Source organism: Ursus americanus, chromosome 13, assembly GCF_024610735.1.
Source record: "Ursus americanus isolate L20-20 chromosome 13, mUrsAme1.1.p, whole genome shotgun sequence".
NCBI lineage: Eukaryota > Metazoa > Chordata > Mammalia > Carnivora > Ursidae > Ursus > Ursus americanus.
This window is the reverse complement of record NC_142139.1, coordinates 35,373,352-35,397,629: the sequence shown is the minus strand read 5'-3', so window position 1 is coordinate 35,397,629 and position 24,278 is coordinate 35,373,352. Positions and strand designations below refer to the sequence as shown.

The following is a 24,278-nucleotide window of genomic DNA, read 5'->3' as shown; positions in this document are numbered from 1 at the left end:
TTCTGCCAGGCTTTGGGTAGCACTGGCCTAGAGAGGCTCAGGATCTAGGATCCATCTTGTTCAGACCCCAATACCACATTGTATGTTTTTCCTTTCCTGCCCACTGATATTTAATAAAAAATAAGCATGATATTAAGGAGACACCTGTTTAAAGTATATGTTTGATGGTGATGGGATGAGTCGGGAAAGGTGACTCCTCAAAGTCAGCCTGAACATCAGAATCCTGCTGCCTCTGCCTTGGTAAGGTTGAGAGGGCTCGTAGACTCAGGATGCTCACGTGAGGACCATTGGCCAGTTCCTCCCTTCTCCCAGCTGAAGCCTCTCTGAATCACGAAGTTCAAGGCCAGTTTTCTCAGCTGTAGGAATGGCTTTAGCTAAGGAATATGATAAAAAACAAAGTAAATCAGACCATTGACATATGAGACAAGGCAAGTGGAGTGCAGCTGTCTCCATTCATTGTGTCCATCTTTGCACTCAGTATTGATCGTCACAGCCAGATCTCACAGCAGTGTGTGCTGTCACTTAGATGCATCCAGAAGGAATGGATGGGCTCTGCCAAACCCATTCATTTCACATGTGTAGACATAGTCTGGGGTTTTGGTTGGTCGGTTGTTGTTTGTTTATGGTCAAGGTCTGTCATGACTCTGAACTCTAGTTCTGATTGCACTGTTCTTTTGAATGTCTTATTTAAAAGAAACTCAATGATTCCATATGTTTACTTCAACATCCAGAGGACTTCATTAAAAGGCCCTCCCCAGAGTCCACAAATCCCTTTTCATTTACTCCTCTCTCTGCCCTTATTGACCCTCATATCATCCCCTCTCCTTTCTCCTCCACATTTCTACCTTGCTTTTACAAAATTTTGCACAAATGTTCTCTCATGGCCTTGCTGGAAACTTATGAGCCTTTTTGGGAGGAAGGGAGCACCTGGTCTAATTTTATTCTCTATGTCCTTTTTGCTTTAGACATATAATAAATACAACAGTGCCAAGGAATAGTTTTCAGATCTTCTAGATGTAAGTTTTTCTCTACTCAGCTGGCTTGTAGGAGGCAGTGTGGTATCAGAAATAAAGAAGTGGGCAGGGAATTTGAGGCACTTACTGACCTCTTCCTGGTGTTTCCACTAACTGAGGCTGTGAGGGAGAGACACAGCCTTCTTGGGCCTCAGCTTTGCAATCTGTAAAGTGAGACAGCCAGCTATTCTCAAGATTCCTTTGAGCTAGAATTCTGATATGACTAAGTTCTCCAAGAACTCCAAGTTTATACCACTGTATAAACACGTGATGGTAGAGAACGTGGATTCTGGAGCCGAATACATTGCTTGCCTCCCACTCTGTCACTTACTGCTTGGGAATTTTGTATAATTCTTCTGTCCATATAGCTCCGTTTTCTCCTCCATACAGTGGGAATCATAGTGGTACCTTTCTCAGAGGGTTGTGGTGAAGATTGAATGAGTTAGTACATACGAAGAGTATAGAACAGTTCCTCACACATCCAGAGTAGGCATTCAATAAATGTCAACTAGTCTCATTATGATGACAAACACAGGGTTTTAAAGCATTTCAGAAAGTGTGTGTTTCTTATCAAATGGATATATTGTTCCCTGAAAGAAGCATTTGTGGATACACATTCATTAATTTATTCAGCAAAAAAATGTATTAAGTACCTAGTATGTGCCAAGTGTCCTGTTCTGTGAAAGGCGTCAACGAGCAAAATGGCAGATACACATTAAATCTTTTAAGCCAATGGGTAATAAATATTCAAGATTATTCTCATGGCCTGGAGAGAATGCCTTAGTGCATTCTTTTCATATATTCCTACACCACTGGCAGATTGTATTTGTAATCTCTGATTCTATTTTTAATTTATATAACATTTTATGTTGGTTTCCTACAATCCATTTTCTGAATATCTTTTTAAGTTTCCTACTTCCTCTTTTGCTCTATTTTTTTTTCCTTTCTAACAACTTTTCTTCCCTTTGGACCATCTCTTGACCTCTCTACCTTTATTCTTATTTCTTCAGCTGGGGTTCTGTCTCCTGGTACTTCCTACAGCCTAGCCATAGTCTCTATAAGTTTCTCTTTTCTCACCTATAAAATTGGAATAATCAATTTATTATTAGAATTTAAAATTAGATAATGTTTGTGAAGCACATAGCACAGTTCCTAGTGGATAATGTCCATTAATAAATGTTGACTATCGTTATGATGCCAGTATTTGCTGTCACTGAAACTACCAGCTCCTATGTATAAGATTCAGACACTTTGGCTGACCATTGGGTAACGTGGGACCAACCTCTTGACGTTTTAAGAGAGTTGTGCTTCTTGTATATAATATTTGTCGTGCTGCTAATGATCCTTCATAGACTGCTATATGTATTCCCAGGGAAAAGAAAACCACCACAACACACCAGATTGCAGCCCTGTGACCACAGTGAAGGCCTGCAGGCCAAATCGAACCTTGACAAATCATTGCTCAGCTATGAAAGCTCATGTCATCAAAAAAGCAATTTTGACTTAGTTTCCTTTTGCTGCCTCTTTGGTCCAATATGTACTCTACAGATAAGCATTTTTAAGAGGCTCCTTTGGAAAATTATTTATTGCATGTTAAATCTGTAAACTTAGGAGACATTTACATGAAAGATTCTTGAAAAATACAGAAAATTCCCACATCCATCTCACTTTAGGCTTTAATTGAACTTCAGATTGTCCTAGATAGAAAAAGCCAAGTTAATAGTTTTAATACAGGTCTATGAGTTTATATAGTCAGAAAAGAAGGTTTACTTTTTCAGTTAAAGAGTAAAAAGAAAACTCATGAGTCAGAACACAGTTTTTTCAGCTTTAACATATATCACCATATTCTAATTAGCAATGTACATGTTATTTCCCTTTTGTGTTCTTGTGTTGATCCTTTTTCTCATACGGTTCTGGATATTAGACCCTAAACTCCACATATTCTGCCGACTATCCAGCATCCTGCTATTCATTCGTCCCCCCCGTCCCCTTCCCCCACCCCGTCCCTTCCCTTTGCTTCCATCATCTTTGGCAAAGAGAATCATCTTCAGATTAGAAATGGTAAAGTAAATATTGGCAAAAGGAAAGTAGGCCCAAGATAAGCAGACTCTATCTTCTGACCCAGACAAATTACTTCATAGGGTCCTGAGAAAACTAACATTTGAGATTGCTGAATTGCTATCTTTGACAAATCATAAAGAAAAGGAGTCGAATCAGCAGCTGGCCATGTGCAAATGTCACTGCAAATATCAGAAAGGGGAAGAAAGTAGATTTTACACACTATTAACTGGTAATTTTGTTTTCAGTCTAGAGAAAAATTAAAGAATGGGTAATTAAGTAGTGTGGTATAAGCAGTTACAAAGGAACATGCTGGGATGTTTGGAAGCCAGTGCGGGTTCTCCAAAAACCCAAGTTATTAAAAGTAAAAGTTTGTTACACTTACGTATTTCTTTTTAAAATATAACTGCGAACCCAAAAGGACGCTTTAGCGCAGGAGTCCAAACTGCAGCCCTTGGGCCACATTTGACCACGCCCATTTGTTTACTTACTGACTGGTGGCTTTTCAGCTACAATAGCACAATTGAGTAATTGTAACAGAGTCTGTATGGCCAGCAAAACCGGAAATAACTGTTATCTGGCCCTATACAGAAAAAGTTTGCCTACCCCAGTCTAGAACTAAATCAGTTCTTTTTGAATTTTAGTGTGTCTACAAGTATTGGAGATCTTGTTAAAAATGCAGATGATGATACAGCAGGCCTGGGGTAGGGTCTGAGATTCAGCAATTCCTGACATGCTTTCACAGGAGGCCAGTCCTGGTGGCCCAGAGACCACCGTTCAATCTAGCAAAGATCTAGATTTCAAACATACATTTAGCAAATTCCCCAATTTAAAAAGAGAGAGAGTGAATTATGAGTTGCAAGTCAGTCCAGCTGGTTAGACTCTTATTTGAATCATAATGTCCGTGGAGTGTTAGAGGATCAGTGTCATGTTGAAGGTTTTTCTGGTCATTTAGAAATGACTATCGAATTGTCATTCTCCTGAACAAGTGATGATATTTGAAGGGAGCAATAATGAGCTTGATAGCTCAAATGTTGAGATAACTAATATCAGTTGGGTTGGTCTGCCAGACATTTCCTCTGTTGGAAAACAATTCTCCATGTGTCTCTCACATCTCTGAACATCTTGTCAGAGGCACTGATGGCCCTTTGTTCTCATCTGTCTTCTCAGGGATGCTTCTATAGTGAATGGCCTTGAAAGATAGAAATAGTATCTCCCTCTGGAGCAAATGGCAGGTTTGCTTACTGCCTTGGAAATATAAAGATAATATTTCCTTCTAGAGCAAATGATAGGCATGCCTTCTGTCCATTAGAAAAGGTTGGGATTCCTTAAACTCAGTATTCCTTTTCTGTAATGCAACCCGCCGTGGGTGCAGGCATCCATCTGAGCCCATTTACACCACTCTGCTTGACTTGGGGGGAGGGGAGTTGATGCTTAGGTGGCTTGCTATCCTGTGAGTGATAAAGTCCTGTGGCTATGAACCAGGAGTCTTGTGTTTTCTTCTAGCATCCATGAAGCCATGACCGGCTAACTTGTTACCTTCACAGGATGGTGAAATCCCAGCCCCTTCACCATCTTAGACACCCGCTCCCAGTAGTCACAGCACTGGTTTCCAATCACTGACTTGCCCCTGTCTGAACCTGTCTTCCCCTCAGTTTAGTAAAACACTTCAACTTCTACTTAAAATAGAAAATAGAAGCTCGTAAATGAAAGTCCCTTCAGCTTTCTAACATCAGACACATACAAGTTTGTCTTCATCTGTACCTAATCTATCCTTTTCTCCCCTTTTACAATGAAAAGATGTCAGCCCACCTCCTTCCTGAAGTTAAACCCTGCAGCTGTGCACTGGGACTCCTTCCCTGCTGCCTCCTTAAGGTAATAAGTATAATCCCTTCTCTTTTCTAAACCTCTACCCCCCGACCCCATTTTTTTTAATGAATTTGGAAATCCTCAAGTTTCTTCTTTCTAAAGCAAAGCAAACAAACAACAAAACAGAAACCAACAAACTTGTTTCCCTCGTATTCATTCCCCTCCACTTATAGCTCTCTCTCTTCCTCTTGATAGCCAGATTTCTTTCTTTCTTTTTTTGATAGCCAGATTTCTTGAAAGAGCAACAAAACTGACTCTCTCCTCTTCCTTCTTAGCCCTCTATCCAGCTTAACTTCCACACTGGTTATTCCATTGGAACTGTTTTCTGCTAGGCCCCCTCTGAGCTTCAGTATGTATTCCGTATTCCCGAATGTCCTTCCTTCTCTGTAATAGTAAGCCACCAACTGTATGGTGACGACTCACTCATCTGCATCCACTGTCTACCCTAGTTTGAGTTTCTCTCCCATCTATCCAACTACTTAAAGTGTCTCTAAATGCAGGCCTTGTAGACATCTCAGATTCATCGTCTTCCAGAAGAAAAATTAATCCACATACATCCCAAGTCTACCGTGGCTCAGTAATTGGCTCCACAAACTCCCTATTGGGCCAAAAATCACTTAATTTAGAAGACTAAGAAGCCCTCCCTCCTTCCTTTTTATCACCACCCCTCCCTCAATATTTAGTTAATCTACCAGTCTACATTTCAAATACTTCTTGAGGATGTGATTTCTCTGTCTTGATCACTAAGTTTCTATCACCTTAGCCCAAGTCCACCCCTGCCTGGATTTCTGAACAGCCTCATTAGTTTCCCTCCTTTTAATGTCTCACCATTGTAACCTCTTTTCTAAACTACACCCAGAGTGATTTCTACCTAAACACAAGTATCATCTAGCCCTGGCCCAGGCCCTTCCCCTAGATCCATGCCTCCATAATTCTTTCAGTGGCTTCCCCTTGCTTTGAAATGAAGCCACACTCCTCACCATGGATGATTAGGCCTTCCTGCTTCCCCTGGCTTCTAGCTTCCTCTCTCACATGGCTCTCCCACACTATACCCTTCACCTGCAGTTGGCTGTATGTTCTTCTTGCCTCCAAAGCCTTTTACAGCCCCTCCTCTGTCCCTGTGTTCTCTCCCGCCTGCCTTCTCTGGGGCTGTCCCTTCTTTATGTGACCTGCTCCTACTCTGCTTTCAGTTCTCATCTGAACTGTTCTCACCTCCGTTAAGCACTCTCATAGCATGCTGAGATTGTAATTTTAAACCCTTACCATTTTACTGTGGTTGCTTTTCTCTCTTCTGTAAAGCACCGAGGGCATCCTTTCTGCGTGTTTCATTCACCACTATCCCTCACCCAATGGGGCCTGACGTGGTAGTCACCAAGTAGGTATTTGCTGAATTTATCAGTGACAGACCAAAATCTCAGAAGATACTAGGCTAAATCTAACAAGATAACACTTAACATATATATATGACCCTTAATTTTGGTCTGAAGAAACACCAGAATCTTTAGGGAATGAGACAGTAGAGGTATTTCTTAACAGAGGTGTTGAAATTACAGAAGGATGGGTAAAACTGCTTTCTATAATGGGAACTCCTCATTGACAAGGACCATAGCGTAAATTAAAGATCAAATATGGGAATGAACCATGAGAGACTATGGACTCTGGGAAACAAACTGAGGGCTTCAGAGGGGAGGGGCATGGGGGATTGGGATAGGCCGGTGATGGGTATTAAGGAGGACACATATTGCATGGTGCACTGGGTGTTATACGCAAATAATGAATCATGGAACTTTACATCAAAAACTAAGGATATACTGTATGGTGACTAACATAACATAATAAAAAATTATTTAAAAAAAAGATCAAATATGGACATATCATATCAGAGACATAACTTGAAAATCCAAAAATTATTCTAAGTGCATGAGTGAGATAAACAGTGCTCACCAGTGTTTGTAAGAGAAGAAAAATAGGAAAGAAAGAACAAAGGTCTCCTTTGTTCTTCAAAGACAAGCCAAAGATTTCACACAAACTATTCTCTGGAATTTTATGTAAAATTCTACTTCAAAATGCCTGTAGTTTTAGGAGACTTTGGAATCTTTTTCTCCTCAGCTCCCGTGATGTCTGATACATGGTTAGCACTCAGTAAATGTTTGTTTAATTAAATGGATGTCATTGAGAGGAGCCAGCTGTCATTCCTGCAAGGCCTCATAGGGTAATGTTGCTCGCATGGAGTCCCCACAATCCAGAAATAGTTCCTAACCTTTGCAGGTCCAGAAACTCACTCTGTTTAGCGTACCTCAATATGGTTGTATTTTAGGAGCCTGGGGTCAGCTAGTCAGTGTGTTCTCTTTCTATCAAAAATGCTATTTGGAAAACAAAATTATTTTTCAACGTTTTCTTGGCAAACATGGACTCAGACTATAGAGAGAATTGACTGGGTGTTTTTAGTGGCTGGTGTTACCTAGTTCCAGTAGTCTGATGCTACTGTCTTTACTATAGTGCCTTGTGCCTGGCAGACAAACCAGAATGCTCAAGCCAGCTGCTAAGACACCTTCTTCCCCTGACAGAGCTATGAACATACTGCGAAATGCTTAATTTGAAGATGTTGAGCTATTTACTCTGTGAAGGCCCAGTTTTAAAGAGGAACGTATAGGCAGAGGAGAGGAAAGAGGCCCTTCCCCACCAATCAACCAGACTTGCTTTCCAGCGAGGCTCCTAATACCTTTTTCTTTACTTTATGAAGTTTACTCAGCTGTTTACTCTGACATTCATGTTTATCAGGCCGCATTTTCTGGAGACCATATATCCTGACCATTTTGTTTAAATTTAAATGCCTCTAAAATTCCCCATATTGCCACTTTATAATTTATTGCTTAGGATGTATTGGCCAATCTCACTCATTACATATTGGTTCAACAAGAATAAGCTTCTTTTTAACTTTTTAAGATATCACTGTATACTGACCATCGAACAACATGTAAAGACAAACTGGGAGTTTTAGTGGCATTAAACCTTCGGGGGGGAAAAAGCTATCTTTGCATTAACATAAATGCAAGGTTCAGAGTAAAGGAGCTGTCAAAGTAGAATTTTCAAAAGCTGAAAACATGACTTTCTTACGAATATAGAATGAGTACATGTCAAACATTTAATTTAACTGAATAATAAGGGAACCAGCAGGACAGTAAAGTTGATTTCTAAGAGATTATAGAAATGGGGATTATAGGGGCACCTGGGTACCTCAGTCGGTTAAGCCTCTGATTCTTGGTTTCAGCTCAGATCATGATCTCCGGGTTGTGGAATTGAGCCCTATGTCAGGGGTTCACGCTCAGGGGGCAGTCTGCTTAGGATTCTCTCTCTCCCTCTACCTCTCCCCCACCTCCCTCCCATTCTCTCTCTCTCCCTCTCTCCTAAGTAAAACTTAAAAAAAAAATGGGGATTATATAGTCCATCAGAAAAGAATACTAAAATAAGTTCACTAGGTTAAGGACAAAACTGGCTAATATCTACAGGGTAATAAGACTATAATCTTTGTGGTGGTTTTTTCTACTAGACAAATTATTTCTGTATCTACTGGACAATACTGTGTAAGTTAGCCTAAAATTTCTGAACCCCAATTAATAGTAAATAGAAGTCAAACAAAGGTATATCCCACCTGGTAATTAAATAATCCTCAGATTGCCCTGTTAGACAATGCTCCAGGATGACAGCTCCAAGTTTTGGTCAATTGTCATGAAGCGAGTGCTATGGACTCTTAGGTTCACCTGAATGAGATTATGTCTAAGAGGAGCCTCAGAGCTCTACCCTAGGGGAATAGCATTGGGGCGGGGTGGGGGGGCTGCCTAATGACCTTTAGCCTGGAGAAGACTTAGTGTGGGGACCCAAATGCTCACCTTGGCATTATTCTTAAACTGTAGGTTTGAGGCAATAGTTGAAGAGTGCAGAGATTTTATTTACACCACTCAAAAGCAGCAGTTAAGAGGCCATCACAAGACAGGAGGGGTGGGATGTGCCCTAAGGTGCTCCAAGGGGAAGACAGGGCGACAGTGGAGGTGGTTTGGGATCATTTATAAAAGAGCTTCCTTATTGTGAAAGAGCTTCATCCAGGTCAACATGTGCCTTCAGAAGATGAACATTGCCTCTCCAGGTTCTCTGGCGAAAGCACAGCCATTACAGCCCCACCTCACTGGTGAGCAAGTGAAGGAGACAGAAGGCGGGGTCACACTTCAGATGAGTCTCTGTCATTCTGTAAAAATTAAGTGATTGCCTTTTAATTAAAAAATAAAAAGTACCTTTTCCAAGACTTAACATTCAATGTCCTGGAGATAGACACCTAAGAAGTCAATTTTGTTTTCTGTGTGATCACAGTAGTTGTTGCAGCAAAACGTTTTGACAACATTTTCTATTTTAAAAAGATGATAATTCACTTAAGTGTTGCCTTTTTAACTAGTATTGCTGCTGAGAGAGGTGCATCTACAGTTTTGTTGTTGTTTTTGTTGTTATTTGGAGGGTTTTTTTGACTTGTATTGTAAGTGACTAAATCTCAGTATCTGAGATTTGACACTTTTTTTTTCCTTCCCACTAAAGCCATTGAAATATATTCACCCAGTCATTCACATCAGAGGTGTAAATGGATTTTCTGAAGGTTTTTTAAGAGCCAATCAAAGCCAGTTACTTTGTGACTCTGTTGCAATCAGAAAACTTAACACTCCATCCCAATTGCAAGGATGCTAAAACTGTGTCTTGACCTTGAGTCTGCAAGCAGAGGGGTAACATCTTTTGCTAGAAGTTCTCCTCCACCACCTTTTTGGTTTTATCCATTTGCATAGGATTTACTGGGGAAAGAGAAAAGAGACAATCAAATTGAGCCTTCTATGTACCTGAGAGAAAAGAACATGTTTATTTGACTTTCCAGCTCCCAGTGATTGTTGCTGTTACAGTTTACATTTTCAGCTCACCCTTTTTACCATTGATATTTGTGAAAACCTGACTTTAAAAAAATCTATCAACCGTGTCACACAAAGGCTGATTTCTCAATTTGTTTCATGTCATCAAAAAGACATACTGAGTTTGAAGCTCCTCTCAGGTTTACTCTTAAAATATCACCCTGAGGAAATAGGGTAAGACTGCAGAGATTTTATTTACACCATCAGGCTCACCGGCTGTGGAGTCAGGGAGCTAGAGATTGAATTCCTGGCATTGCCTCTTCCTTCACTCAGTATCTCTGAGACTCAGTTTCCTTCTGTAGGAGGTGGGGATAATAATACGGTTGTTGTGAGAGTTCCATAAGATGACATTCATGAAGTCCTTCGCACATCATCGATGGGAGATAAGTGCTCCATAAATGTTGGCGATTAGTATTTTGATAAGTATTATAATGACTCCACTAACACTTACGGTGTTCTTGTCACGATTAATGGCGTTGTGACTGACTCACCTCCTAACACAATTAAAAAACACATTTCAGCACTGTGTAACAATTCATTCCTAATGAATGAAATTGAATAAACATTTTTGAGAAAATAATGAGGAATCTTGAATCCAGAGATAGAAAACACATCCTATTTGCTAGGAAATTTTTAATATTTTAGGAACAAATACCGGAAGTCTTTGGAAGAACTTCAAAGAAACTATTGTGTGTTGGGAACTATACACTTGAAATATTCAGGCAGGAAAACCTGCAGATAATAGTGCTCTGCCTTCCGGAGTAGAGTCATCTTAAGAATTGGTTATCACCTTGAGAGCAAGATCGTATAGCAACTAATCCCGACATATGTCTTTTTTTTATAATAATTTTTTATTATGTTAGTCACCATACAGTACATCCCCAGTTTTTGATGTAAAGTTCTATGTTCATCACTTGCGTATAACACCCAGTGCACCATGCAATACGTGCCCTCCTTACTACCCATCACCAGCCTATCCCACCCCCCGCCCCTCTGAAGCGCTCAGTTTGTTTCCCAGAGTCCACAGTCTCTCATGGTTCATTCCCCCTTCTGTTTACCCCGACATATGTCTTAAGCAGAACTCTGTACAAAACTGTACTGGTTGCTGAAACCTGCCACCCAGGCCCAGTGGCATAGTGGAGTCAGTTCTGGTCTTGGGGCTGGGCAGAGCAGACTCAAATCTAGGTGTTGCCTTTGCCATTCATTTTCTGTATGACTTGGGGCTCTTTGCTTGGCTTTTCTAAACCCCAATCGCCTCATCTATAAAATGGGCCTATGATGTAACCTACCTCCTTCCATAGGGGAGAGCCAACTTGTAAAACGTGCTGTGTGAAAGTGCTGAAGCAAAATACCATTAATAGTCCTGGTATTATTACTAATACTTTTAGTATTCCACTGTGGCAAGGGAAAATTAGTGGTCACCAGGAAGAATGTGGGTCCCCATGTACTTCTAAGACGCTAGTGTGGCTTCATCTCCTCTAATATAAGACAAATGTCCTCGGAGTGGTGACAATGCTCAGCCTTCGTCCTGGTTGAAAATTCTTACCCTATCACAGATACCGTACCTTGTTTCTCATAAGTGTTATTAGTGCTGTTGATGTTTCATAATTAACATTAACATAAGTTTCTATTTTCTTTTATCGGGATATGGGTAAATTGATAGATCACAAAGGTAAAACCAGTTGGCTTATAAGCTAAGTCCAGTTTTTTTCCATATACTTAATTATTTACCACCTCATTGTACCTTTACTTGACGTCTTCAGTATTTGGCCATTGTTGAAAGCATCAACCTCAGACTCCCTCTTCTGGCCACGAGGTTTTTGGTGACCTGGTCTTTGATGCCTCCACTTCATACTTTCTTCCCACCCTGCTCAACTTTGTATAGCTTTGTGAATTCCCTTGCCTCTTCCTGGAATATCCTTGCTTTCTTTTCTGCCAGATCAGTTACCACTAATTCTTCTAATTAATGGAATAGTGCCTGACATATAAGTGGACATTCAGTAAATGTTTAAGCAAATTGACTTGAAATCAGATGGCTCCCACATAGACTGAAATAGCTGGATATTTTCATTTCTACATGGCCTTGTAAAGTTTGGGATTCCTCCTAAAGCCTAAGTATATTCCATATCATTGGAGGACAGACAGTAGCTCTTAAAAATTACTTTACCATTTTGCACATTTAACTCTCCTAAATGTGCTGATGAGAGCCTGTTTCATAGACACCAATGGAGTTATAAGCCACAATACATATTTTAATAAACAGATTAAAGATATAACAGTTCAAGTGTTGTATTCTTACTGCAGCTGCAAAAGTTTACACAATAAAGAAGCATTTATTCTATTATTTAACAATAAAACAAGCTCACGTGTGAATCTTCGCATGTGGTGTATTGCCTAAGAAAGTCATAGTAGCAATGTTCACATAAGGTAGCCAGCTCCTCTTGGGCCATGTCCAAAAGAATTTAGTTACTGTAATGATGAAAGGCTTTCATATAAATACCAAAAGGACTTTTTCCCAAATGTAATGAAGTGGTCCCTGACCTTAGATCCTGGGCACAGTATAGTCTCTGTCTGTCTGTCTCTTTCTCTCACATACAATACATGTGCGTGCATGTGTACACACACACACAGACTCTTCGGAATTTTAAAGTTCCTAGTAGAATTCATTAATAAAAATATGAAACGCTTTTTCTTGTATAAATCATAATGAAGTGTTGAGAGATAAAGAAAGAACTAAGAGGGGCGAATAATCATCTGCTGCTCTAAAACCGAAACCTGTCATGTTAACTCCCAACTCAAACACCTAGTTTTAAAGATTTACCTTCAAGAAACCTAAAAGCTTGTATCCTGCCTCATTGACAACAGCCTCAAACTGTTTCCTGTCATTGCAGAAAACAAATCTTTTGCTCCTTTCTGCCTAGGGGAGGCAGAGGGACTGAGGTGGTCCTATGTGGCTGAATTAGATGAAAGACTTGCCTTCCACCATGGAGACATGGAGTCTAATCAAGTGAAATGAGTTTTGAGATCCCAGCTCATTTCCTAGGGGAGATCGGTTCACATTACAAAATCACGACATCTCATTCATCACAACTGACGTGGTCTTTGCTCAGGAGAGGACCCCGACTGGGACTGAACCACCTGTCTTCTCTTGAAAGGGGGCACTTTATCCAAGTTAGAGTTGAAAGCCTTGGAGTGAGAAGGCTTGCGAGCTTCACCCGAGTGATACGTATGCAACGTGGAAGGCAACTTCTGTTTTAAAAAGGGCAGACGAGTTTAAGGAAGAGTGGTGTTTGTACTTTTCATGGTACCAAATACAAATAATTGTAATAGAGATGCTAAGGCTTTATGGTAGGGAGAGCCAAGACTGGGGTTCCCTCATCTTTATCACCTAGATTTTATTAAACGGAGGTGAGAAAGATCAACATTTCCATGCATCAGAGTTTAAAATGGCAAAGAAAGTGTCCTGCTTTCCAGGCTGATAAATGATCATCATCTCTTTTATTTCTTTCAGGGCATCGTTATAACACCCCTGCTGCTGCTGCTTTTTGTGAGTATTTTGCTGTTGTCTTTAATATGTTTTATTAAAAGCCATCTACAACCCTTTAAGAAAGGGCATTAGGATAAAATGGAAATTTGAATCCTTTTGCACCACTTTGCATCATATTTTGAACTGTTCTTCCAGTTGAACTGTACTAAATAATAACGTGTCGACACAAAGGATCTCTGTGGTCTCATGATCCAAGGATGGCATCAGAGCCCAGTTATTGGGCCTCTGACTCCAGGGCTAAATCATTAATTATTACAAATTAACTGCGACATAGATCACAGATATATGCTCTTTCTTTTCTCATTAGTAGAACCAAAGTGATATCTAGTGACCTAGTGTTAGTTAGAAAGAGCCTAGGACCAGGGGACCAAAGAAAACTTAGGTTCCAAGGCTTGTAGTAACTGGCTTTCTCAATCTGGGAAAGGTTGCCTCAATTTTTCCATCTGTAGAATGGGAAACAATAACACCTAGCCAGGCTGTCTGCCAGGGATAATGAAATGTGCTTCAGAAATAAAAAATACCAGCCACTGGTTAACTAACAAAAATTGTTCTGAAAATAAGAACTGCTAATTAACTGTCTTATTTCTTTTGGCACTGAGCATATGAGAAATTAGATGAAAGATTGTAATAGAAATTAATGTTATCTCATGCTGAGAAAAGCATATGTAATCATGAATGATACCTAAAATATTTTATGAACTGTGCATTTTTCATACACAACATTTCTCAAATATAAATCATTCCACTCATCACTGAAATGAAGTTGGGGATCGTTTCTGGGCGTGAAATGTAGCTGTTTGACTAGCACTATTTGTCAGTGAATTAAAACTATGGGGAAAATTTATTTAATTATAGTGTAATTACCCAAGTTGGAATTCAATTAGAGTAATAGTGTGAGGGACTTCATTTCTTACAAGCTGTGCAGGAAGTGGAGAGGGAGAGATGCCCTCCTAAACAGTTGGATTCTGCATCTTTCATGAAAGACATTACCTTCAAGTAATAAACCTCGGCTTCCCCATCCCTTCTGAAATGCTGGCTCCATGCTGACAAGGTTAAGAAGAGTCAAATCATCAGATCACTTCGCTCAGCATAACAAACCTCAGTAATTTGGATTCTACCAATTCAGAATTCGCAGTGAGTCACATTAATACGGAAGTGAATATTGATTTGCATTCATTTGGAAGAAAAGTCTTGGTATGTGCCCAACTGCTCACTAGAGGAGCTGGAATCACCCTGCAGTATTCTTTCCAAGACGTTGGGTCATGATTTCTGAGGGGCAGCCTTCAACAGGCACAGGATGCAGGCCAGTCTGAGGGCCCCTCAGAAGATGAGTGGAAAGCACAAGACACGGTTAGGTAGTACAGGTTTTCTCCACTGCAGAAGACTGACCACTTCCCCTTGTGACTGTTTAAGACGAGCTGGGGAGAAGCCACAGCCACAACTATGGGACTGAGACCTAGGATAGCACTTTGAGTATCTCAGAGTCTGGAATATCTCGGACTGTTTCAGCTCATGACTACAGAACCAGATGAGTTCTTTTCTCCTTCTCCTGCCCATTTCCAGCCATAACAAGAAATGTTCTCGGCTCGTTAACATGATGACATCACACTGTTGCAAGCTTTGCCCTACTCTTAGACCCATAGGCTGGTGAGCTTTAGTTGGCTTGACATTTTAAAATAATAGAGCTACAAGAATAGTGAAAGAGACCCCAAGACCCTCAACTTCAAAGTTTAATGCTTCCCCTCTGAGCTAACTCACTGGGCTGTCCCAGTAGGTTCAATGACATCATCACACACCATCAATAGACATGTCTGTGTTGTATGACCTTACATCACATGCATGGTATATGACACTTTTCGTCTGTTAGGGTTGTCATGCATTTCACAAAGCAAGGCCATTGCTTAAATATTTGGATTACCAGGCTTCACTTACTGAGTAGGACAAAAACCTGAGCAACTTAAATTGGAACACATTCCACAAAAGATATAGTGTTTTCTTATCAGCACCCTGGTTTGGGTTGAATTGTGTCCTCCCAAAAGATATGCTGAAGTTCTAACCCCTAGGACATCAGAATGTGACCTTATTTGAAAATAGGGTCATTGCAGATATAATTATTTAAGATGAAGTCATACTAGGGCAGGGTGGGCCCTTAATCCAATACTGGTGTTGTGTCCTTACAAGAAGAGGAGTCAGACCCAGAGGGAGAACGGCAGGTCATGATGAGGCAGAGATTGGAGAAATGCGGGGACAAGCCAACGAACACAAAGGATTGCTGGCAGATACCACGCCTGGAAGAGACAAGGAGGGATTCTCCCCTACAGATTTCAGAGGGAGCCTGGCCTTGCTTGATTTCAAACTTAGAATTTCCAGAAATGTGAAACTAATTTCTGTTGTTTTAAGCCACCCAGTTTGTGGTATTTTGTTAGAGAAGCTGAGGAAACTAATACAACCCGGAAAATCGAATGGTCTCTTTAAAATCATATCTTGAAAATGGAAATTTCTAAATGTAGTAGCCAGTAAAGGCCATTTTTACTGAAGGAATCTCAGTTCTCTGTATTCTTGACCTTTCCTCAGAGTGTCCCCCTTCACCATCTTGCTCCAACTGAAACCTGTCCTCTGATTCACGTTTCTGCTGCAGGCGTCTTTCATATCACTGAGCCTTGAAATGGGGTAAGGTGTCTCTCTCACATCTCATTACCAATTCCAGATCATTTCCCATGCCTTCTTCATAAAATATTCTCATTCCTTTGAAGGTTATGCCAACATACCTATATCACCTGCTACCACTTCTTGCTGTAATTATCAATAGAACCCCAGGTCACTGTCTGAGTCCAAAAAATGTTAGCACCTTCCCATTGTCTTCTTTTTAATATTATGCTTAGATTAATTCTCGGTGTTTTTCAATATTCACATAATTGATCCTCCTAATACCCTGGCCTCTAAATTCTTGACCTCTTCTCCCATAAAAATGCCTTCCACTTCATCTCAGCCAATCACCCCTATAGTCACACACACCCTTGACTTTATTACCGCCAATAACAGCATCCTTCCATATTCCCCTTTTCAAATGTCTTCTCTTACCAATAGCTGCTATCTTTGTGACCTATTCCCCAAATTAAAAATTCTTCAACCTTGCTAGAATGGCCAGTTTATTTACCTTACCACCTTAACAAAGCCTCTAACCTACTCTACCCTTACTCCCTTACCTTCACATCCCATCTTACCTAGCCTCGATCTCGTGGTCCATCATTATAATTACTGTATCGCATACACCATCAACAACCTTACTCATCTCTTACTGCTTCATATTTGCATGGCAAAATGCCAGGCCTGCTTAAATCCAACTCTGTACCTTCCTGCGTGCATACCTGAACATGGCTGGAACACGCACTCGCATGCTGACTGGTCTCATTTGAAATTCATGACAACTAACTGTGCGCCTGGTGATCCTACTGCCTTCCCCTAATTAATCGTCATTCCTGCTCTCTAGAGAATCGTTTCATACCTTCTCCTTGCTTCTCAAATCTCTGATGCCCCTTCTCTTTTTTCATCTCATCTGATGCAGAAAGGAAATTAGCCCATGAGGAAATTAGAAGCAATCAGAGGAATTGTATAAGATCCCACCTACCTGCATCTATATTCTTTGTCTTTTGTCCTGTTTCTATAGATAAACTGTCTGTGCCCTCATCTAAGGCCAGGGCCTCCTGTTGTGTTACCTCTTATTGCCTACTTAACAATATGATTCACACAGATTTCCTTCTTTCTCCTATATTATCAAATTTTCTGTCTCTGCTGGATCATTTCTACCAACATATGAGTATTCTATAATATTACATATCTTAAAAATTAAATCTTGCCTTATCCCACCTGCTATCCATTTCTGTCCTCTATTTTATAGCAAAATTACTCAAAAAGTTATTTAAACTTATTCATCACTCATTCACTAATAAGTATTGAGTTCTTCCTATATGCTAGGCACTTTCTTCCAAGGATATAGCAATGAGCGAAAAGATACATCTTTGCTCTTGTGGAGGCTATATACTAGTAGAAAGAAACAACCGACTAGTAAGTGAAAATATAATGTATAAGATGAGGAATACTTACTAAAGAGAAAAATAAAGTGAGGAGGAGAATAAGAAGTGCCAGAATGGGTTGCGAGAATTGCTGTTATAAATTAGACAGTCAATGGTGGGACACACTGAGAAAATGATATTTGAGCAAAGGCCTAGAGGAGATAAGGGAGCCTTCTGATGCCTTCTGATGGCAGAGTGTTCCAGCTGGAAAGAACTGCAAGTGGAAAAGTCCTGAAAGCGTGCATGATGTCCTTAAGGAATGGTGAGCAGGCCGGTGTGGCTAGAATGCAGTGAGCAGGGAGGGGAGTAGATGGAGATGAAGTCAGAGTCATAGCAGGGGCCAAATGATGTCGGACTTTGAAGTCCTTTGTTAAGGACTTTGAATTTTAATTTGAGAGAGACTGGAAACCATTAAAAGAGTTTTGATAAGAGACTGGCATGGTCTGGCATACCTTTCCAAAGGATGATTCTGGATGCTGGGTTGGGAATAGATTGTTAGGAGAGAATGGTGGAGACAGGAATACCAGTTAGAAAACTAGTGCAATAACATGGCAAGAGATGGTTTAGCTTGAACCAAGGTGGTTGAGTAAATCTGGTGGGAAGTAGTTGGAAGTAGAACTTGAAAGAACTGAAAGATTGAATAAAGGTCATAAGGGAACAGAAGAGTCAAGGATGATGAAGTCTATGGAACTGGAAGGTTGGAGTTACCATTCACTAAGATAGAGAAGACTGTAGGGTTGAGCAGTTTAAAGGAACTCATAAGGAGCTCAGTATTGCACATATTTGGATAAAGATGTCTTTGAGACATTCAAGTAGAGAAGTCAAGTAAGCAGTTGACTGTATGAGTCTGGAATTCAAGGGAGAGGTCTGGATAAGAGATACACATTTGGGAGAGGTCAGCATAGAAATGGATTTGAAGTGAGACAGAATGAGATTACCAAGAGAGAATAGAGAAGGAAAGAGACCAGTGGACTGCCTTCTGGGGCATCCTAATATTAAGAAATCAGCAAAGACTACCAAGGATTTCCAGTTTGATTAGGAAGAACACCAAAAGGTTTTGGTGTCCTAAAAGCTATTAGAGATTGTGTTTCAAAAAGGGGAGAGTGGTCAGCTACTTCAAATGGTGGTAATAGTTCAGATAAAATGAAGTCTGAGAATCAACCACTGGTTTTAACAAGATGGGGGTCACTGGGGACCCTAACAAGAGCTGTATCAGCAGAGTTGTGGAGGTAAATGCCTAGTTAAAGTCAGTTCAAGAATGAATGAAAAAGAATTAAAGACAATGATAATCACTAACTCTTTTGAGGCATTCTGCTATAAAGGATGCAGAAAATGGGACAGCCACAGAGTTCATGTAGGATCTATTTTTAAGCTGGGAAAATTATTAGGATATTTGTATTGATAGATTAATTCATTTAGAGAAGAAACAATTCATTCAGAAAAAAGAAGGGAAAATTTGTGGACCCATGTCCCTGGGTAGGAGAAAGAAGGTGAGTTCTAGTGCACAAAGGGGAAGTATGGCCTCCTAAGCACAGGTAGTTCATCCACAGTAATAGGAGGGAAGCCGTGGTATAAGGTCAAAGATGCAAATAAATTGGTCCATGTAACTATAGGAGCCTCTTAGGATTGTTTACATTTTCCCAGTGAAACGGCAAGTGAAGTTAGGGGCGGGGGATGAAAAAAGGTAAGAGGGTTTTGGAGATTTGATGAGAGAGGGAAAGATATGAAATCACTTCATGGGAGAGCATGGAATGGGCAAAGATAGTAGGATGCGCTAGCAGCACCAAGAACCATCCTGAGTCTTTACACTTGGCATTGTCTCAACCTGGATTTTCCCCTCAGATACCCACATGGCTCTCTCCTTCACTTTCATCTCTGTCTCCAGTCAAATGTCATTTTAGGAGAGAATCCTTTCCTAACTACTTCATGTGGAACAATATACCCTCTCTCCACAAATCTCTCCCCGCCTACCATCCTTAATTGTCCTTTCAGCGTTTATTAGCACATGACATCTTAATCATTTGTTAGTCTTTTATTCTCTGTCTTCCCAACTAGAACAGAAACATCACCGAAGAGCAGGGACTTTATCTGTTTTGGCACTGCTGTAACCCCAATGCCTATCCATTGAAGTGCCTACCCGTGGAAGCCACTCAAACATTTTTTGAATGGATGGTTGGTAAAGGAAAATGTTTCTGTACTCACAGTACTTCTGACACCAAATGTGTGCGATTTCCACACCGAGCAATTCTCCAGTTTTCTGTGGATACCAAGGGGGTGTCCTACCGTTTTGACACTGCGTAGTTAGCACAGGCCTCACAGGTAAAGGGCTCAGTCCCACAAAACTACCCCTCACTTCCAGCACCAATTCCAAGTAGGGGGTTTCCAGGATCCCCACACTTCTGTCTGACTTGGCTTCAACTCAGAGGATCCCGTGATCTCCCTCCCCAAGTTCGATAATTTGCTGTTATGGCTCACAGAACCCAGGGAAACATTGACTTGCTACTCCCTCCCGTCTCTTACAAATGATATTACAAAGAATACAAATGAAAAGTCAGATGCAGAGTACATAGGGCAAGGTCTAGAAGGGTCCCAAATGCAGGATCTTATGTCCCCGTGGAGTTTGAGGTGTACTGACCACCTGCCTGTGGATATATTCACCAATCCAGGAACTCTCCACACCCTCTGTGCCAGGAACTGGAGACAAAATCCAAATATTATAGTAAAAGATGCTCCTATCACCCCCATGACTCAGGAAGTTACAAGGTTTCAGAAGCTCTATGCTAGGATGAAGACCGAATATACTATATTTCTTACTGTATCACATCTCAGATGGACAGATGACTGAATGCATCTGTCCCAAGAGTTGGGTTAGGACTACTTTTAAGATTGGTATTTCCTTGTTACATGCCCCACCTTCAGGCACACATTCCTTTATTATAAAGCCATTTTGAAGGCACTGGCTTCACTTTCCCTCACAGTCTGTGTGTAGAGAGGTAGCATGGTTTGGTGAGGAGGCATAAAAATTTGGTTCAGTCTGCAGCCAAATTGTTGTGTAACAGTGGATTTTCCTTAATCTTTCTCAGCTTCAGTTTTTTTCCTCCGTAAAATGAGGATTACGATAAGATGAAGGGAGTAAATTTATGTGAAAGTATACTGTAAGCTATAAAGAACCATGCAAGTGCTAATTGTTTACATTTGACGCTTTAGAAAGGAAAATAGAAAATAATTCCAGGAAAGCTGTCAAGATTCTGCAGAAATGCTTATCTAAGATGCAGCACTAGCCCAGCTAGCCCAGACCTTAATGGTGGGCTGCGCCTTAAAACGTAACCTTTAAGATTCTACAATCATTTATCATCTGTAGTCTTATAATCTGTATGTAAATAAATCCAGTGTTTACTGTGGCTGACCGTGAGAGCAGTAAAACTTTTCCTGAGATATCACCATTTGCTCCTAAGATTCAAAGCGTTTTCACACATGCTACCTCAGTTTTCTTGATACTGTACCACTGATATTGGCAGGGGCGGGAATTATTGTCTTTATGTTATCAGTGGATATGCACCAGTCCATGTAGTTCTATCGTAAGGATAAATTAAGCCTTGTCCAGCTTTAAAAAAAACTGCGCTTATACATTCATTACTTGGAATTTCATATTAATTTTCCTTACAAAGCAATGTTACAAGTGGTAAGCGTCCACTAGATTTGAAGTTCTACCAGGCTGGGAACCAGGCATGCCTTATTCATTACCTTCTCTCCAATGCCATATATTCACTAAATATTTGTTGGAAGGAGGGGAATAGAAAGCTGGGTGAGTAGTAAATGATTAGAGTGGTTCAGATGATAAATGAATTGTTAGAAGGCTATGTTCTAAGCTTGATGCATAAAATCTTACCTTGTATTTGCTGTGAAAAAGACTTTACCGTTTTTTTTTTCAATAATATTAAGTAAAACATGCTTTCTTTTATTCAGTGTTTGAATGCCTACTGTGCACTGTGAATATTACAAAGATCAATCTGACATTGATCCTTCTCTCAGAGAATGTATGGTTTAATAGAGAAAATAGAATACATTCATAGATAATTAAAATCTAATCCAGAAATTATAAGTGTCACAGGTATCAAAATATTTCAAAGGAGATTACTAAAATAGAAAACATTTAATAGAAGAAGTGAGGGAGGTGGGGTTTACAGAGAATTTTGTACTGAGAGGAAACTTTTAATTTGAGGAAGAAGAGAAGGTTAGATGGAAACTTCTGATGTTTCTCAAAGGATCTCCTGCTTACTTCAGATTTTTCGTATGCATGGCTCTGATCTGTTATGTCTAACATCACTTCAGAACTTGCCGTGGCTTTCCTTTCCTTTGATATGGTTGTTTACCAGCCATGATTATAGTCTTTGTGCAGCAGCCAGTAGTAGAGAACACTGGAGGAGAGGGATTTGAGAGCTGGAACTGGAGTGGAGTGTGCAAGTTAAGATGAAGAGGCCAGAGCGCTGAGTTCAGCACTTAGGCGGTGAGGTCATCCTGTCAGGCTTGAAATCTGAGTGAACAGCGCTGGGAAGGTCCATGGGGCAGTGTGAAGCTCCTGCTTCTGTGGACTCCTCTCCCCTGAAGCCGCCTCCGCTGCTACCCCACAGCATCTAACCAGCTCCAGCTTGCTGACTCTGAGGAACGAAAGGAAACAATGTGAACTCTCTTACTTCCTCTGAGAATTAAGACAAAGGGAGGAGAAAACCGTGTTCACGCCATAGAGTAGGTCTGTCTAATTCAATGCAACTGTGATCCAAAGAAACCATATATTAGAGATCATGTTCATGGTCTCAAATTCCATAATTCTGCAGACCACCAGTGTCTTTAAATAAGTTTATGTTGGGCAGGGGAAGGTCAGTAACACTTTGAGCTTGTGCCATTACAACGACAGATCAAGGCCTCGCTTCCACCTGAGCCATAAAGGTAATTGAACATCAAGGCCTCTGGAAGCATGCAGAGTCCCAACTTTGACCACTGCTGAAAGTCATGTCCTCAGAGTCATAGATCAGACCATTTCATACATGGGAACGATCACATCAATACCTTAGGGTATTTGACAAACATTCACCCACATGCTTACCCATTCAGTAGCATGTAAGCACCCCTTAAGTAAGTGGGAGCACCACTAGTTCTGCTGTTCTATCACTTGATTGGATATGACTTGATTTCTTAGGAACCCGGCCTCTCTTCAAGCAGATATTTATAAGGCATTATGATAATTAGACGTACACACACACACACACACACACATAGGCACATACACTCACATGCATGCACACCAGGCTCTGTTTCTGAGCTGACTATATGTTCCATTGATGTGACTGTCTCTTCTGTTACTTTCCATTTCAGTGGTTCTTAAACTCAGTAGGCTTGAATTCCCACCACACTAGGTAAGAAACCTTGTTTTTCAGGAAGGAGAGGGGAAGTGGGAGAAGAGGTAGAATAATTTTTATCAAGTAGCTACAATATGTACTTCAAAAGTAATCCCATGACTCCCTTTGGACATATGATCCTCACTTTGTATGATAAAACTTAGACTCAAAGAGGTTTTGTAACTCGCTGGAGGGTGTGCAACTAGTAAAGAACACAAGGACGTTCAGCCAAACTCTGCGTCCCCTTGAATGTTCCCTTCCAGGTTGTGCTTCCAAAGCATGCCTCTTAGGAGACACAGTTTAAGACAGATTACCAGCACTCAGTTATTATTTCTTTTTTTTTTAAAGATTTTATTTATTTGACAGAGATAGAGACAGCCAGTGAGAGAGGGAACACAAGCAGGGGGAGTGGGAGAGGAAGAAGCAGGCTTCCAGTGGAGGAGCCTGATGTGGGGCTCGATCCCAGAACGCCGGGATCACTCCCTGAGCCGAAGGCAGACGCTTAACGACTGAGCCACCCAGGTGCCCCTCAGTTATTATTTCTTGACCATGGATATTGTAGGTAACATAGGAAAGACAAAAAAGAAGAAAGCATAATTATTGTCTTGAAGAAACTTAAGGCTTCCTTGGTAAACAAGAACAAAGAACGCGGGAGAAATTTAGAGGAGAAACGTCACCGCTAACCTACACGGTTGAGACTACATGGTTCAAGAGTTCATGTTAGAGAGAGAGCGGGATGGGGGAGACAGACCAGTGGCAGCTTTCGAGGCTACAGTCATCATTAGTTTCCCTAGTAATTGGCCATCTGTGATACAAAATTATTGCACTTTTAATCCCATCAATATAAACAGAAACAATGAATACAGCCATTAGTGTCATGTACAGTGCTCTGATTATTTTTATAATATGTTCCCAATGATGGTTGCATAATTGATGGTCACACACGTGTGTGATGTACAAAGTGATAGAACAGCAACCTCTTAAAGAGAGACTATCCATTTGATTGCCCCAGTTGCTTCACATTGAACCAGCCTCTCCACCTTGTGCCCAAGAGTGTTGCGAAAGCCAGTGACCACGAATCTCCTCCTCTTGAACCTGAGAGCAGCTTATCTTTGGGCTGTGTGCGTAAATTGCTAGAAACGGTTCTCACACAGGGAGAATTTTGTAAAGCAATCTGTGGGGTCAGGCCAGGACTCCCCCTAGATCTTACTGAACCATAATGGGCGAGGGGGAGCACCTCATAAGCCATTTTCAAATGCTCCAGAAGTGACATTGATAAACCCCATCTCCCTTTTCAGGATCACTGACCCAGAGATGCCACTGCTGGTCTGGGACTTCTCAGACTTAACTGGAGGGAGGCACTAACACTGGATGAAAGC

General features: G+C 40.7%; 1 protein-coding gene across 3 annotated transcripts in view; it reads left to right on the top strand.

The window, feature by feature from the left end:
• SLC10A7 (solute carrier family 10 member 7) overlaps positions 1-24,278 on the top strand; it is a 241,279-nt gene that overhangs the window by 161,122 nt on the left and 55,879 nt on the right. For all 3 annotated transcript variants that reach the window (XM_045798878.2, XM_045798877.2, XM_087866486.1), the window contains exon 6: positions 13,395-13,430. In XM_045798878.2, the coding sequence (XP_045654834.1) occupies positions 13,395-13,430 (36 nt within the window). The remainder of the gene's footprint in view (positions 1-13,394; positions 13,431-24,278) is intronic.